The sequence below is a fragment of the Micropterus dolomieu genome, linkage group LG10, assembly GCF_021292245.1.
Source record: "Micropterus dolomieu isolate WLL.071019.BEF.003 ecotype Adirondacks linkage group LG10, ASM2129224v1, whole genome shotgun sequence".
Taxonomy (NCBI): domain Eukaryota; kingdom Metazoa; phylum Chordata; class Actinopteri; order Centrarchiformes; family Centrarchidae; genus Micropterus; species Micropterus dolomieu.
This window is the reverse complement of record NC_060159.1, coordinates 13726400-13741311: the sequence shown is the minus strand read 5'-3', so window position 1 is coordinate 13741311 and position 14912 is coordinate 13726400. Positions and strand designations below refer to the sequence as shown.

Here is a 14912-nt window from a genome sequence, read left to right as displayed (position 1 = left end):
TAATTGAAGGCAAAATATACTTGTTTTTTGTCCAATAAGATATTTCTTCTCACCAGGCAGCTTTTATGTTATGAGAATTTCACCTGTTTCAAGTTTTTTGTCCTTAAGTAGCAAGTGAAATATTCTTGTTCTGTTGGCAGATCATTTTGCTTATTTTAAGTAATATTTCCCCCATTTTAATGCTTTTCTTGTTTTTGAGAGCTCAGTTTTTGCAGTGTGACGTTTATTGCTTCTACAGTTCATTGTGGAAGTCAAAACGCCAAAGCAGAGAGATGTGATGAGTGTGCACTTTTCTGCCAAGTGAGAAGTTTCACAAGCAAATAAAAAAAGCAGTTTTTGGAAACAATCAACTACTACTCATTGAAGTGAATATTACCTTAGGATGGCTGTACTCTATTACCATTCTCGACTGTTAATAGGCCCTTTTCACTGAAACAGTTTACATGACACAGTAGAAAAAACCCACATTTAAATAACCGAATGAATGGCGGCGGAAAAAACCCACATTTAAATAAAAACCCACATTTAAATAACCGAATGAATGGAATTCTATTTAGCTGCTTCAGTCTCAGGGTCCTGGTGTTGTGCAGGCTGCTCACTGTCACACTGTCATGGCTTACTGAGACATTTCAGAAGCCATTATTACTATTATCTAAAATACCTGTGCATATCCTGCTATGGAAGTCAATATGTCTGCTGTGACAAAGGCCTGTTTTTTGGTGACTAGTCCAGCATCTCTCATATAATATTTAGAAAATTCTGCTATCTGTGTGAATCATTCCACGCAAATAGTAATTAATAAATTATAACAAACTGAGATGTTGTTTTACACATTTGAAACATTTTGTCTGCTGTAATGTGGTACAGTGGAACACTGTCCATTGCATTGCACATTAATGTGATTGTTTTACATATCATTTTGCATATATTTGTCATATTGTGATGTATGGATATATCAGAAAAATCCTTGACAGTGGTATTGATTTTTGCGTTTATGTGTTTTGTAATCAGGTTTAGACAAGAGACATTGCCCACACACTGACAAAAACATTTTTTTCACCTTTTGTAAGTGTAATAAATTGATTGATTTGTAAATGTGCGCCATCTCTCTCTTCACAGTGCCTGGAGTCCAGCACATTCGAATGTGCCGGTGTATAGAACTCTCTCTCCCACTGCCCCTCTTCCCACCTGAAACAATGTTGTGTGGCAAGGTCCAAACCACTTTCTTTGTTTCCATTTACAGAAACAGGGCTGTGTATGAAAACCAGATTTTTTTTTCAGAGCACACACAGAACAAACCATGAGGAAATATTTGTAGAATTGAACAAAAAGTGATTACAACCACCTACTATCCCTTTAAGAACGCAAAAATATCACGTTTAAGGTGTATAGATACACCAGCTCCAAAGTTCTGTGTGACAAAAAGCTTAGACAATAAACTTGGTGTCTGCAATTAAGACAAGTGTGCAGATTTTGACTTATTTTATTTAACTGTACTTTTGTATCCAGCACCTTGTCATAGCATCTGGTAGGTCTGGAAAGTTTTGCTGAGATTTAGAGATAAACCAAACAAACAACCATTTATTTCAATATTTATAACAGTAACCCTTTATTAGAATATGGAATCCACATGTACCAGCCCAGTTCTTGAAGTACAGGAGTGAGTTGTGACTGCCCCCTTGTGTGCAGAGTAGTAAACATCCTATTGGTGTTTTTAGGGGCATAAAACAAGTGGGTCACAAATTAATTCCCGATGCTGTGCCAAAGTGCTTTTAAGCAAGACAGTAGGAGATAAAAAAGTGTCATCACTACTTAAAGTTTTTGTAGGCCTGTTTCAAACAACTAAAAAAATACAATGGCCCATAGCCTATATGCTTAGTCTCATGTTTCAAAATAGGCTACATTATTTTTGCTGTTTACACTTGCCAATGGGCCAAAAATGCAGTTTGATTAATGGTTTTCAAGCAAAAAACAACAACAACCCGTTTCAATGACCACTGTATTAGGATTTTACCTGGCAACAGCTGAGGCAATCCCCTTTTACTTCAATTTAAAGAATGACACAACATCATCTTCATGGCAAAAGGCTGGAGGATTTAACAATAACTGTGTCTTCATAAATGAACTTGTTGTCCAGTAAAGAGGAGGGATGAAGGAGCAGACGATGCGGACAGACGCGCAGCCTGTTGTTACCGACCGGAAGGAGTTTCATTATTGACAATATGTTACAGGTCTGTCTGCAGCCGACACGGAGGACGAGCACCGAGACAAAAACAGGGAGTTTCCATCATCAGTAAGCCTTTATCCTCTTTTACTGTTTTCTCTGCATTAACCGAATTAAACGTCGTCGTTTTTATTTTTTAAAATATAGTCTATCGTTTTTTTTTTTCTTTTTGCCCGTAGTGATGACGGGGGTGCGAGAGCTACATTGCTTGACAGACATATAACAGCACCGTACATGCTTTTACTCTAAAGACTACATAATCGCAGTGCAGTGCCATTTGGGTTCCCTTGTGTTAGATAATTACATAAAATAAGTAAACCAGGCGATATAATGATCTACAGGAGGCCTGATTGTGGACATCCAATGAGTGCATCATTAAAAATTCAGACCTCATCAGCATCCTATGTAAGGGAAACGCGGTTCAGTCAGGTTCAGTAACGCATATTACTGATGATCAGTGTTTAAACCTCGGTGAGGTTATGTATCTGGTTGTTCTGTAATTGCCTAACGAGATGTATTGATTTTCGGTGCTATCCAAATAGGTCTAATATATAGACTGCACAGATACCACTAAAGAGCTGGTTAATCATCACTAAGTGAGTGCAATTCATTTAGTGCCCTGTGTGGATCAGACAGAGTCGGTCAAATGAAATGACGGGTGCATTTCCATTCTTTCTATAGTTTCCATCCTTGTTCACACAGGTGATTAACTAGTTTGGATGGTTGACCGCCTGCTGTGTAATATGGTCTCCTTGATCTAACTGACCATCAAGAAGATGCTGACACTCAACTTAACACAAAAAGTGACCACTCAACCTACTCTTTGAAGTAATTGGAGCCTGATCTTATGAGGACACTGGGTTTCTCTTGCAGCTGTGCTATGGTGTAAGTATTAGGTATAAATGTTTGTGTTGGTGTCATGTGAGAAATGGTCTGGTCACATGTACAGAATTAAAGAGTACCTTATTTATTTTAGGCCTGCAAATACTGATTTTTTCATCATCAATTTATCTGCCAATTATTTTTGCCATTCTTTGTTTATCTTCTATAAAATGTCAGAAAATTCTGAAAAATGCTTAATGCATAATTTCCTAAAGCCCAAGGAAAGGTCTTGAAATTGCTAGTTGTCTTTTCCAAACAACAAGCCAAAAACCACAAATATTCCGTTTACTATCACATAAGACAAAGGAAAGCAGCAAATCCTCACTGAATTGAACTGAACTGGCATTTTTGCTTGAAAGGTAACTTATCCCGAATGTTCTGTTTGAAGCCCTGCTTCCTCTTTTGTACAAAACATGTTACATAAAACAACATATTTAATGTTGTTTTATCAGCTTCATACTTTACAATTTTTGCCTAATTTAATGAGAATTGCCTATAAACCTGATTTTCAACTGACGACATCTTTCAGAAGTCTCAGAAGCCGCAGCTGTAAAACCTGGTGAAATACAATGGATTTTCATTATGTTCTGTATCTGTGATTGGTGATGATATTGCAGCACCTCTTCTCCCAAATAAGTTTATTTTGTTCTTTAGAATTTGAACTGTCTATCACCATCACTATGTGGGGTGACATACAGACAAACATGCGCATTTTTTAAACTTACATATAAAGTACATTTTCATGCATATGGCCAATCCTTGACAAATGTTTTCATTTGACCGACTAACAAATTAATGGTGTGATTGTTTTAGTTGTAATTTATTTACATCAATTAGTATGTACAATGTTATGTCAAGATTAAAATAAATAGTTTCCGAATCGTCATAAATCCTTCTGTCTAGAGGGAAAAAAAACTCCTCACTGAAATCCAGTGTAAACCTGTCTCTGGTTGTCTTTCTCTACTCTGAAGAAAAAGTCCAGCTGAGCTGTCCCTGAGGCAGAGCTATGGGCTGTGGGGGCAGCAGGACTGACGCTCTGGAGCCTCGATACCTGGAGAGCTGGACCAAGGAGACTGAGTCTACGTGGCTGACGAGCACAGACACTGATATCCCCCTGTCGTCCATCCAGAGCATCCCTTCTGAGAACTCGGAGGCCGGCTCCACCTCTGAGAAAACAATCAGCCCTGGTAGGAAATATGAATTATGGTTCAGTGGATGGACAAATGAATATCTAATTGATATCCTAACAGGAACAGGCTGTCATTGAACTGCTGAGAAAATGAATAATAGATTTATGGTTGTATAAATTAGTACATAATTAGATTCCCACTCAAAATACAGTGTATTTGCTTTGCACCAAATGTCATTTTTAATTGCCACATTATGAGTAGGTACAATATTAGTAAACCGGCTTTAATCCAGTGTAGTATTTACTCTTTTCACTCTGGGCTAGGGGAGTTCAGACTTTGAGTCATATGCTGTAAGTAATTTGACTGAATAAGAAATGAGTCATCCTTTCTTGAAACTCCTAACATCAAAGTAAATTGTGACACATGTACAGTATATGTTAGTCTATCTGCTTTTCCCTGTAGGAACATTTCTATAAGTTTAACACCCTTTTCCATTTAGCACTTTTAGAGGTTTTGCACATCTGATTCAAAGTCCCTCATGCTCAAGGTGAGCATTATGATAGTGTGGTGCTGAAGAAACCTTTCTTCTTCTAATGTGCACTTAGTCAACACATACAGCTCAGAGACAGATGTCTCTTAATATAAATCTGTTGTTTTTTGCTAATTCATCTTTTGCACTGATTTGAAATGCGGGTGCGTTTTCTTTGAAGCCAGGAGGAGATGGATCAGTGAATGGTCCATAATCAAATCAAGGCTACATCAAAAGCCACTGTGCTCAAACAGGACTTGGCTCTCATGGCAACAGAGCAGCTGTTAGTGAATGCAGGCAGAGGAGCCTTGATGTAATTGTGGAGACAAATTCAGTTACGCTCCACTCTGCAGAGATAAAACATACAAAATTGGCCAAATGTATCAGCAGCTGGCAACCACAGAGACTGTATCAAACAGTGGTTCCACAATGATGTAACATAAATGTACATATGCAGGAAATGGCAGTGTTTTTGTGCAGAATTTCCTCTAAACGGCCTTTATTCTGCTTTATGTGTTGGTTCTATCCCAACACATGTGGTCCACGTTCACACGTCACTGAGGAGGAATACAATATGTGTTGAACATCATCCATCATCATACACTTAACCCTCTTGATGTGCATGCAAAATACTGCTTCACAGACATTAATCATCACAACTCACTGCTCCACACCGTCGTCACATTAGTTCAGTGGTGGCAGTAATGCACCTGTAAGCTCTCTGTGTGCTCTGACCTGTGACTAATGGTGTCTGTTATATAAATTGCATACTTCTGCACTACACAAATCATGAGTAATGTGATAATAGTGATATTGGTAGGACCGGAATACACATGTTATATATTTGGTTATTTTGAATGAAACATACTCAAAGAAACCACAGCAATAAACAAAAGTTCAATGAACAGGTCTCCCAGACCTGAAGTGTTCATAAGAAATGTAAATCTAGAGAGCCAGTAACTATTTATCAGCTTTTAATATTTACTGTATGTCCAAAAATGACACAGTTTCAGCACTTACATTTCTACAAATTTCTGTTTTTAGATTATGTAGATAATCTCCAAAATGGTTCATCTAATATTGTCAACATAATTAGTCTTATTTAAGCTCTTTTCAGTATTTATTCCCTCTTTTAATTGTTGTACAATATTCAGTCCTTTAACTGTCTGTTTTTCTCTGATAAAATAATATTGGCTGTGTTGTAGTCTGTGTACCTACCTTGTGTGCAGCTACTTTATGTGTACATAGCTTTAAAAGCCGTCTCAGCTCAAGCACCCATGAGCGACAAGGTGACAAGGGCCTGTTAACCTAGCATGTTCTGAAAATCCTCCACACACTTACGGTCTTTGCAGGTGCCACAGTGTTGGCAATTAGAAGAAATACATAACACACAGACAGACTGCAGGTGTGTGCTTTAAGGCTGAGACTATAGGTTTATTGCATTATGGATGCTTCTGTGTATAGTACAGTAACATCATCTTCACAGCATTAGGGGCTTTGATTTGTCTGAGGGTCAGTAGGTCACATTCAGCAAGACAACCCCCTGCATTCATGTCTCTTTATCCTCACACCATGGCCCAATACTTAATCTGTAAGTACATGTTTAGGGTTATAAATTCAGCCCTACACCTGGGACTGTAAAGCAAGCTCTCAGATCTCATTTTGAGACTCAGTGTAAGAGACCAGTGGTTTAGTTGCTCCAGGCAACAAAGCTGAGGTTTTATTTTTCTACATTTCCAGATTTCTTTGAGGACAGCCTCCCTCTACCTGCTCAGGCTTACCTGAAGGTCTGTTCAGCCGTGTCAGAAGCAAGTCTGAACGACGCGAAGCCCAGCAGCCCCCCTGCAATACTGGGCTCTCCAACCAAGGAGGCCGTGTTACCGTCATCTGGCACCACAGTGCAGCGCAGAAGTGTTCTACACACTGAAGAGATTGTAAGACTCTCCCCTGGAAACGTTTAAATGCTCCATGTCAGTTTTTAAAAAAATCAACAAACTTCTTCTTTTATGTTAATTTATTGAGTACAAGTTCTGGGAGAACATGCGCAAGAACACAGCAGCTAAAGGACAATCCATGATTTTAAATATATATATATTCTTGCACCACAGATGATCTGATCAGATTTTGGATGACCTTACTGGATAATCTGCCACAATCTGTAATCTAAACAAATTTTACATTGTTAGCATTGTTCATTTTATAATGCCCCGTCTTTCATTCTGCATCATTATCAGACAAAATGGCAGGACAATCGGATGTCGACCAAGCAGGTAACCATCACAGTGACACAGAGCATCCATCAGGTGGACAAGAACGGGAAGGTGAAGAAGTCCCTCACCACCTACGAGGTTATGAAACCTGTGGAAACCCTCAAACAGGTGGCCACACTAAACACTTGAGCGCAAGGGACACTGGGAGAAGCCAAAGAAAAACTGTGAAATAAGTGAAGCGATTGTGTATTTGTGGAAAAATCTTTACGGTCTGATGGCTGACGAAAGCACAGCAAGGATGCGTGACTCTGCTCTGAGACTATAAACTGTACAATTTAGATTGTCATATTGAAAACATGTTTCTTTTAAAAAAAGACCTTCAACTAGGCCATAATGTATTTAATACTGTAAGATCTATTTCTAGGGTGCCTGAGTTTGACTTTACTTTGACACGTTGAAGACATTGACATGTAAAACTGTAGGTTGGTCAGAGAAAATACAAAACATACATTTTACACTACACACAGTGTCAGGCCAAAAATAAATGAAAAATTCATAGTATTCTGTATTCAGCAAAAAGCAAGAAAAAAGCATTTTTAATCCCAACTTATAAGACGCTTTTAGGATAAATATGTGTGTAAATCTATTATTAAAGTATTATTTCACTTCATTGAATATTTACAAATGATAAATATTTTGCAGTTTTGTTATTTGACATGTAGCTGCTGCTGTGCTACAATCTGTATGGCTCAGGAAACAGAAACTGGCTGATGATTGCACTATTTACAGTGAAGCCTTGGACAGGAGTTTGTGATGACGACAATGTAAAAAGTTGTCTTACTACATCGTGTTGTTTTGTACAATACAGTGTTACATTTTTTTATGTAGTCATTCGTGTTTTCTAATGACAAATAATGAAACATTTATGGTCCTTATAAGGGTTGAGCTAGTACTCGGCTGATGGTGTATCCGGTACAGATAATGTACTTTTTACAAGTATGAGTATCAGAGTAAAATGTGTATATCCGTTTTCTAATAAACAATAAATATAAAACTTGTTGGACGGTTAGTCCCGCCCATGTCCTGTTTAAGCCCCGTCCGTTCCATAATTTAGTTGGTTGAACACATACAGATAATGGTGTACTCGCTTATCCCTTGTCCTTATTTTGAATCACTTCTTAAAGCTGTATATCTTGGACATGTTTTAATGACAGAAACATGGGATAAACATGTTGGCACTTTGACAAACTGTGCTGGCAAACAAAAAATATTAAACGTGTGCTTTTCTGGGATCATCACACAGAATACATTATTATATATATATGTGTATGTATATATATATATATATATATATATATATGTATGTATATGTAGCATCTTCTCTGGAAGCTTGCATTTTGTTGTACAAGCAATCGATTAACAATTGCAGAGTTTCTAAGAGGTCCCTGGAGATCAGTGACAGACAGCAGTTCTGGGATCAGCTTTGCATTGAAAGTGTATGGATGTGTTTTTGATCGTCGTAATGCATTTGTCCTGATCGGAACGATGTCTCTTCCTTCTCCATCCACTCCTCTGCGCAGAAGTCTGGGAAGAAGAAACGGATTTCTCTTTGTGCCGACTCGACTGAATCTAGAGAGAATGGAGATTAAAAATAAAACACTTTTAAAAATGTACTCACTCGTCAGTACAATAAGAATAAAATCTTTAAGCTTAGCTAAAAATGGCTAATGGAAGAATTTATGTTGTGTCCAAAATCACTCCCTTGCTCACTCAGCGGTTTACTCTATAGGGAGCAGTAAATCGAAATGTCAGATACTTAGGAATCATCATCATTTTGTGTCATTCATAGGTCACACGCACTTGTTGGCAGAAAGCAGTGTACATGCCATGGAGACAGTTTTGTTCCACTCAAGGATTTTTTTTTCACACATTCAAACACAAACAAAATGGCGGAGGGTAAATATAGTATAATATAGTAAATAGGAAAGGGGTTGGACAAACACATGTTTCGACAAGTGATCTTTGTGACGGCGATGGGACAGTGGATAAGACATGCCTTTGGTGTGGGAGGCCTGAGTTCGTGTCCCTAGTTGCTCCAGATGCATGTGACCTGATATACAGTATATATCGACTGTAAGTTGATTTGGTCAGCTAAATGAGTAAATGTAATGTCATCTGTAAATCCCTTTTCTAGTACAACTGAGTAAATCTCCAGATTTAAGACTTCTATGATGACTCACACTGGCAGTATTGAATATTGGCACTTGAGAACTGGCATTACTGTAATTTCAGTTTGTAACGCTTACAGCTAACAGCCTCTTACAGAATACATTGTAAATGATTGAATGACTCATTTTTAACTTCATGCAAATATTAGGAAAAATTTTACAAGGAGCTAAAAAAAATCTATTAAATATTTTGCAGTATTGTTGTTTATTATCGCTATTTGCTGCCCTATAATTGCACTGTCATAGCGATATGTTATATGCCAAAGCTAAACCTGATAAAATTGCAGTATGGGATTTGACAGCCAATGTGATAACGCACGGGGGGGAAGGATATGTTGTAAACCTGCTGGACTGCATCTGAAGCCCCGAGGAGTCTTAAATACATGCCACTCAACGTACTTCCTACCTGAGCCGTGAGTTGTGTTTCGTGTGTCCGTGAGTCCAAACTGGGCCCTGATGGAAGCAGGTGCAGTATATCTGGCTCTGAACACTTTGGTCGGTCCCATCAGTTCTCTCCAGTGACGTATGGCGTCCTCTCTGGCTAAAATGTATGCTCGCATCGGACCACTGTGGAAAGGAAATGAACAGCAATTTGAGTGGTCATGAGTCACAGTTAAATATTACGCCATGTAAGCTTACAGTCTCTGCTCTGTGCTGCTGTCATAGACTTTTTAATTTAAACCCTGGATGCTTAACACTGACAGCATCAAGAAAAAGGGTTGCTGTAGCAACTACAGATTCACAGCTGTGAGAAAGCAAAAATAACAATGTGATTACAAGCACATTTTGCAATCCAGTGGGGGCATGAGGAGCTATTGTGAGGAGGCTACACTGTGATTTTCAGACAACTGCTCCAGGGGTGCTGTGCTAAACACGGCAGTCCATTGATAATTGAAACTCCTGTTGCTGAGCACGAAACAGGGGCAGCATCAACTGAGGTGTTCATTTTCTGTGTCAGCCCAGTGGGTTATGTGTTATGGAAATGTCTCCATTATTCCATTTCAAATACGTCATCCAACATTAATCCACATGCGTCAAAGCATCATTCATTCAACAATGTTATGGTTTGGGAAATGTAGAGGCTTACCTTGACATGAATTCAACTAGTCTTTGGTAGAAGAATCGCTCTAAAAAGCAAAACAAAAGCAAGTTAAATGGAGCTTAAACAACTGTTCAACTCTGAAATTCATATTAAATTATCAGTGTCACTGTCAGACTCAGAAATAAACATCACTATAAAAAAATCCTTTTCAATTATCCTCCTCAAGACAAGAGGCTGTTTTTCTCTCCTTTACATGGAATTAATTGCTTGTTGTAACCTACTAGGGCTGCTCAGTAAATCTGCAGTTAGACCAGTTGAGTCCACACCTGAATGTTCAGCATAAAACCTCTCGGAGTCCTGTCTCCTCCACACGAGATCTTTGCATCTAACAATCACAAACTTGTTGTCCAGGATTGTCTGGTGAAGAGCCTGAAAGAAAAAGAAGGACTCTCAGACTTCAGGGGCAAGCATTTCAATGTTATATAATCTACTGGTGTTATACTTGCCAGAGGGACAATACTTACAGCCAAATATTCTGATCCGAAAGGTCATTCTTCTGCTCTTATTAAGATGACAACAGCCTTGAACTGGTCCACTTTATGTGGCTTTGAAATGGGACATTTCAATAATGGAATATTTTATGATTGACGCAGCTTTCAGGCCTTTGAGGCCTTGGGGCTTGTGAATCTATCAAGGCAGCAAATGGAGCTTCTTCTTTACCGTTTGAATGAAACTGAGAGTGTGGCAGGCTGTGTCAGCGAAAAGGCCACTCCTTGGATTATTTGATTTGACAATAAGCTTAAATAATAAATTAATAGAAAGACAAAGACACTTAGTGTAGTGGCCAAAAGTTTAATTTACCTTATGACATACCAAAAACAAAGTACATAATACAGCAACTTAATATTATTCACACTGTATTTCAGTATGTGAAGTCAAATGGTGGAATTCTATGGCAAATGACTTAAAAGGTTCAAACTCACTTTAATAGAAGATCATCAATGTCTACGTCACCTATTTATTTTGAGAAGGGGGAAGCTAATATAATATTCTTCTCCCTGCAATACAGTATGAAATGCACAGGTGTGTGTAGGTGGAAAGTGGCACGACCCTGAAGAGTTAATCCTGCCAAAGAAAGGTCATTTAACTGCTTAAATCTTTAAAAAATGTTTACTCTTCAACTGACATCACCGTTCACTCTGGCAAGGTCACAATAAACAGAGAAAAGAAAGCTTTTACGGCAAAAGTGAAGAATTAGAAATGTACAATAAAATATAAGGAAAATGTATTGGTTTTAAAATGAAAAGAGCTGTAACTTACAGTAAAAAAGAGAATGGGATGTGTAAAATATTGACTAAAGAATGTGCAGTGGTTCACAGTATGAAGAATAACTGTGACGCGAACACGTCTGGAGACAGTTTAAAGTGAGTTAAACATTTTATAACACTAACAGAAAGCAGGGGTGAGGTGGTGGGAGCTCACCTCTAGCATCACAGGATGAGCTACAGCATCTGGTTTGATCACCGCCAGGGTGAGCTGCAGCACTTTGGACAGGCTGCGAGCTGTCAGCCACATTGTCTGCAGAAAAGACAGACACCACTGGCTCATCAGGTACAGTGCGTCACAACAGTGCATCAAAATAAGCCACGAAACCAAAATATAGCGTCAGCGGTTGATACGCAGCTGTAGCTAATCATTTATCATCAAATAAATTCAGTGTAAACGACATAAGCAGAAAAGTTACGACATTCGGTACTGAATTAACCACATTGTTCAAGCTATTAAATAATTCTTCTGTCTTAGTTACAGATACCAACCTCTGTGTGACTGGTTCCCAAAATAACGCTGCTGGTTAGGTTGAAGAGGAGAGCGCAGCAACGGGCGCCGCCATATTGTCGCAATTATATACACGTTACTTTAATATAAAGTCTCCACTTCGTGTCTACTGGTAATTTTGTTTTGGTGTATGTAACGACATACTGTACTATCAACGTGATTTTAACGTTAATATGCGAATAATCGCTGAATGGCTCCTTGCACCAGTCAGTCCGCTCGTAAATACTGTCCCCAGAAACTGAGCCAGCGCGTCATGTTCCCCCTATGAGAGGGACACAAAATAAAAACTCACAAACTCATAACAAACCGTTATGACTTATTATTCCGTTAAAATCGTAAAGATTAAAACTATTTGTTAAACTCAGAGACAAATAGTTTGTTAGAAGACTTGGCCACGTGACAAACAGGAGTCCTTTTAACTTTAGTGCAACTCTAGAGCTTCTGTGATTGGTAGAACCCTTTTGTGTTGTGCATATAAATTTACGTTATAATATAATTTATAATGATTGATTAGCATGTTCCGGCGGCTTACCAGGTTGAGACACATAGAATGCGCTTATATTGTATCATAAACTAGACATCATTTTTTGAGGTTTTGATCCAGCTCAAATCCCTTAGAACTAGCCTACTCTCTTTATAGTGAAATAAAAGGATGAGAAAATTGTTCCTGGTTCCCTTTCACAGGGAACAGGTCACTACAAAGCAGCACAATTGTAGCTAACTGGGATATAGTGCCTTGATTCACTGACCTGCTGTCCACATCACTATTCATAAATAACAAATAACAAATACTGTTCACAAATAAAAGCAAAAATGCCTTTATCACCTGTCAAAAAGACTGACGACATATATATATGTATATATATATATATATATATATATATATATATATATATATATATTCAACCAATAAAGCTTTTTCAAACTTCTTTCTCTCAAATATCCCTGTCCTCCAACACTATCCTCTATTTTAAAAAGTGAATCCATTACAGTTAAAGAAAATCAAGGTTCTCAAAATGTCTCATGTGGACTTGAATTCCCCAGAGCTTCAGACACAGATCACATCTTCAAAACATAGAACTGTGAGGTTCAGATAAACCTTTAATGAATAGATGGTCTCTAGTAACTGACACGACAGCTACAAGCAGGGACTGGAGTGAGGGAGATTTTTGTCTGTGGAATTTCATCAATGTTGGAGATCAGACATACTGTATGAGTTACAAACTCAGAGCACATTCCAGTAATGCAAAATGGCCACACCCTTGAAAAAAGGAGGTTGTGTGTGTGTGTGTGTGTGTGTGTGTGTGTGTGTGTGTGTGTGTGTGTGTGTGTGTTTGTCCGTGTGGGATTTGACATTCAGAGAGAGAGAATAGGAGGGAAGAAAGGGGGGATGGATGTCCCACATAGGTTTCACCCACCTGCCCATGTCACGTGACTTGTGGTGACACCACAGCTGTTACCACCCATGAGGGGGATGAAGAGGACGAGAGGAGTTTGGGTGTCGGGTGGGTGAGGCGTTGAGTGGAGCTAATTTCTGAGGATATAACATAAAAACCTATGCACCTACAGCATGTACAAACCTTGTACTAAATATTTTATCATTATTTATTATACATTTATTATAAGTGGTGGGGGAAGTACAGTCACAATCCTTCTTACATAAAAGTACAGAAGTATTATCAGCTAAAGTTGTAAAAGTACATATTTTGTAGAAAACAGGCCCAATCAATCATGTGTATGTCAATGTGTATGTAGCATTTTGCGGTTGTAGCTGGTTGAAGGTTAGTTTTAATTAGACTTTATATACAGTTAGGTAGTTTAGTCCAGTGGTTCCAAACTTAGTGGTCAGGCACCTCCAAGGGGTCACAAGATAAATATCATTTTAGGGAGGGGAAAGAAAATAAAATAAAGCTGTACTGCACAAATCTGTTGTGATTTTTTTTTTCTTCACATTTCTCTAATCTAAGTTTTCTTTAGCAAACTATTGGATAATTTGAACAGTTATTTAAATAAATGAACATGCACCATTTAGAGGATAAACATCTCTCTGGTGGAACTGCCGACAACTCTTAGACATCTGAAATATGACAAGGAGCTCCAACCAGACACTGTTTGTTTTGTGGTCACAAGAGGTAACAAGCCCAAAAGGTCGGGAACCACTGATTAAATCTATGATGCGTTTTATTTTGTAAGCTTTTTATGTGCAATTTAATCTGAAAGGTAACTATTAACTGTACCTGCCAGATACCTTGATTATTATACAGTATATGGTCTTGTGTAATTTGAGAAACAGGATGACCTAGAAAAGGGAGTAGAAATGTGGAATGAAGGTGGGGGTTTGAGTCAGTAAACTCTTAAATAGGAAACTGTTGTTGTATCAACAAAAGCTGTCAGTCATCACCCAGACAAAACTGCTCTGCAGTGTAAATCATGGACACCTGAGCCATTGCGATATTATCTTTTACCATTATGTAGAAAAAAAGTGACCCAGGTGATAATATTCCCAATGTTCAACATATGCACGAGTCATCAGGTTTTTTTGGATCTCGTTTTCATTATTCTCTTTGATGCCTTCTTTCTCTTCTGATGATGTAAGTGGGGAGCAAATCATTTATAAGCATAATTTGTAGAACTCAAAGACTATGTATCTGATGCATTGTTCTAACAGGATGAACAGGTTTCCAGATGGACAGAACAGAGACAATTGATCTCTGCTGACTCTTGCTTCAAACATCCTTAGCTGGGTGGTTGATTCAGCTAAACCCCCCACCACCACCACCACCACCATAAACCCATCTCTGTGTCACTGCTGCTGCTGCTGCTGCTGCTGC

General features: G+C 38.4%; 2 protein-coding genes across 4 annotated transcripts; one reads left to right on the top strand and one right to left on the bottom strand.

Moving 5' to 3' along the window:
• The first annotated feature begins 2243 nt into the window (after positions 1-2243).
• On the top strand, positions 2244-7787 carry baalcb (BAALC binder of MAP3K1 and KLF4 b). 3 transcript variants are annotated; one of them, XM_046061453.1, is made up of 5 exons: positions 2257-2293; positions 2906-3109; positions 4078-4293; positions 6506-6699; positions 7000-7787. In XM_046061453.1, the coding sequence occupies exons 3-5, from the start codon at positions 4113-4115 to the stop codon at positions 7162-7164; spliced, it is 540 nt and encodes a 179-aa protein (XP_045917409.1). In that variant the 5' UTR covers positions 2257-2293; positions 2906-3109; positions 4078-4112; the 3' UTR covers positions 7165-7787. The 3 variants fall into 3 exon arrangements, with proteins under 3 accessions (XP_045917411.1, XP_045917409.1, XP_045917410.1); XM_046061454.1 differs by having other exon boundaries at positions 2264-2293; positions 2927-3109; XM_046061455.1 differs by lacking the exon at positions 2906-3109 and having other exon boundaries at positions 2244-2293.
• On the bottom strand, positions 6765-12313 carry nme6 (NME/NM23 nucleoside diphosphate kinase 6). Its single transcript, XM_046061452.1, has 6 exons — positions 12063-12313; positions 11728-11823; positions 10572-10674; positions 10291-10330; positions 9610-9770; positions 6765-8604 (listed from the first exon to the last, which is right to left on the bottom strand). The coding sequence occupies exons 2-6, from the start codon at positions 11818-11820 to the stop codon at positions 8453-8455; spliced, it is 549 nt and encodes a 182-aa protein (XP_045917408.1). The 5' UTR covers positions 11821-11823; positions 12063-12313; the 3' UTR covers positions 6765-8452.
• Between the last annotated feature and the right edge of the window lie 2599 nt (positions 12314-14912).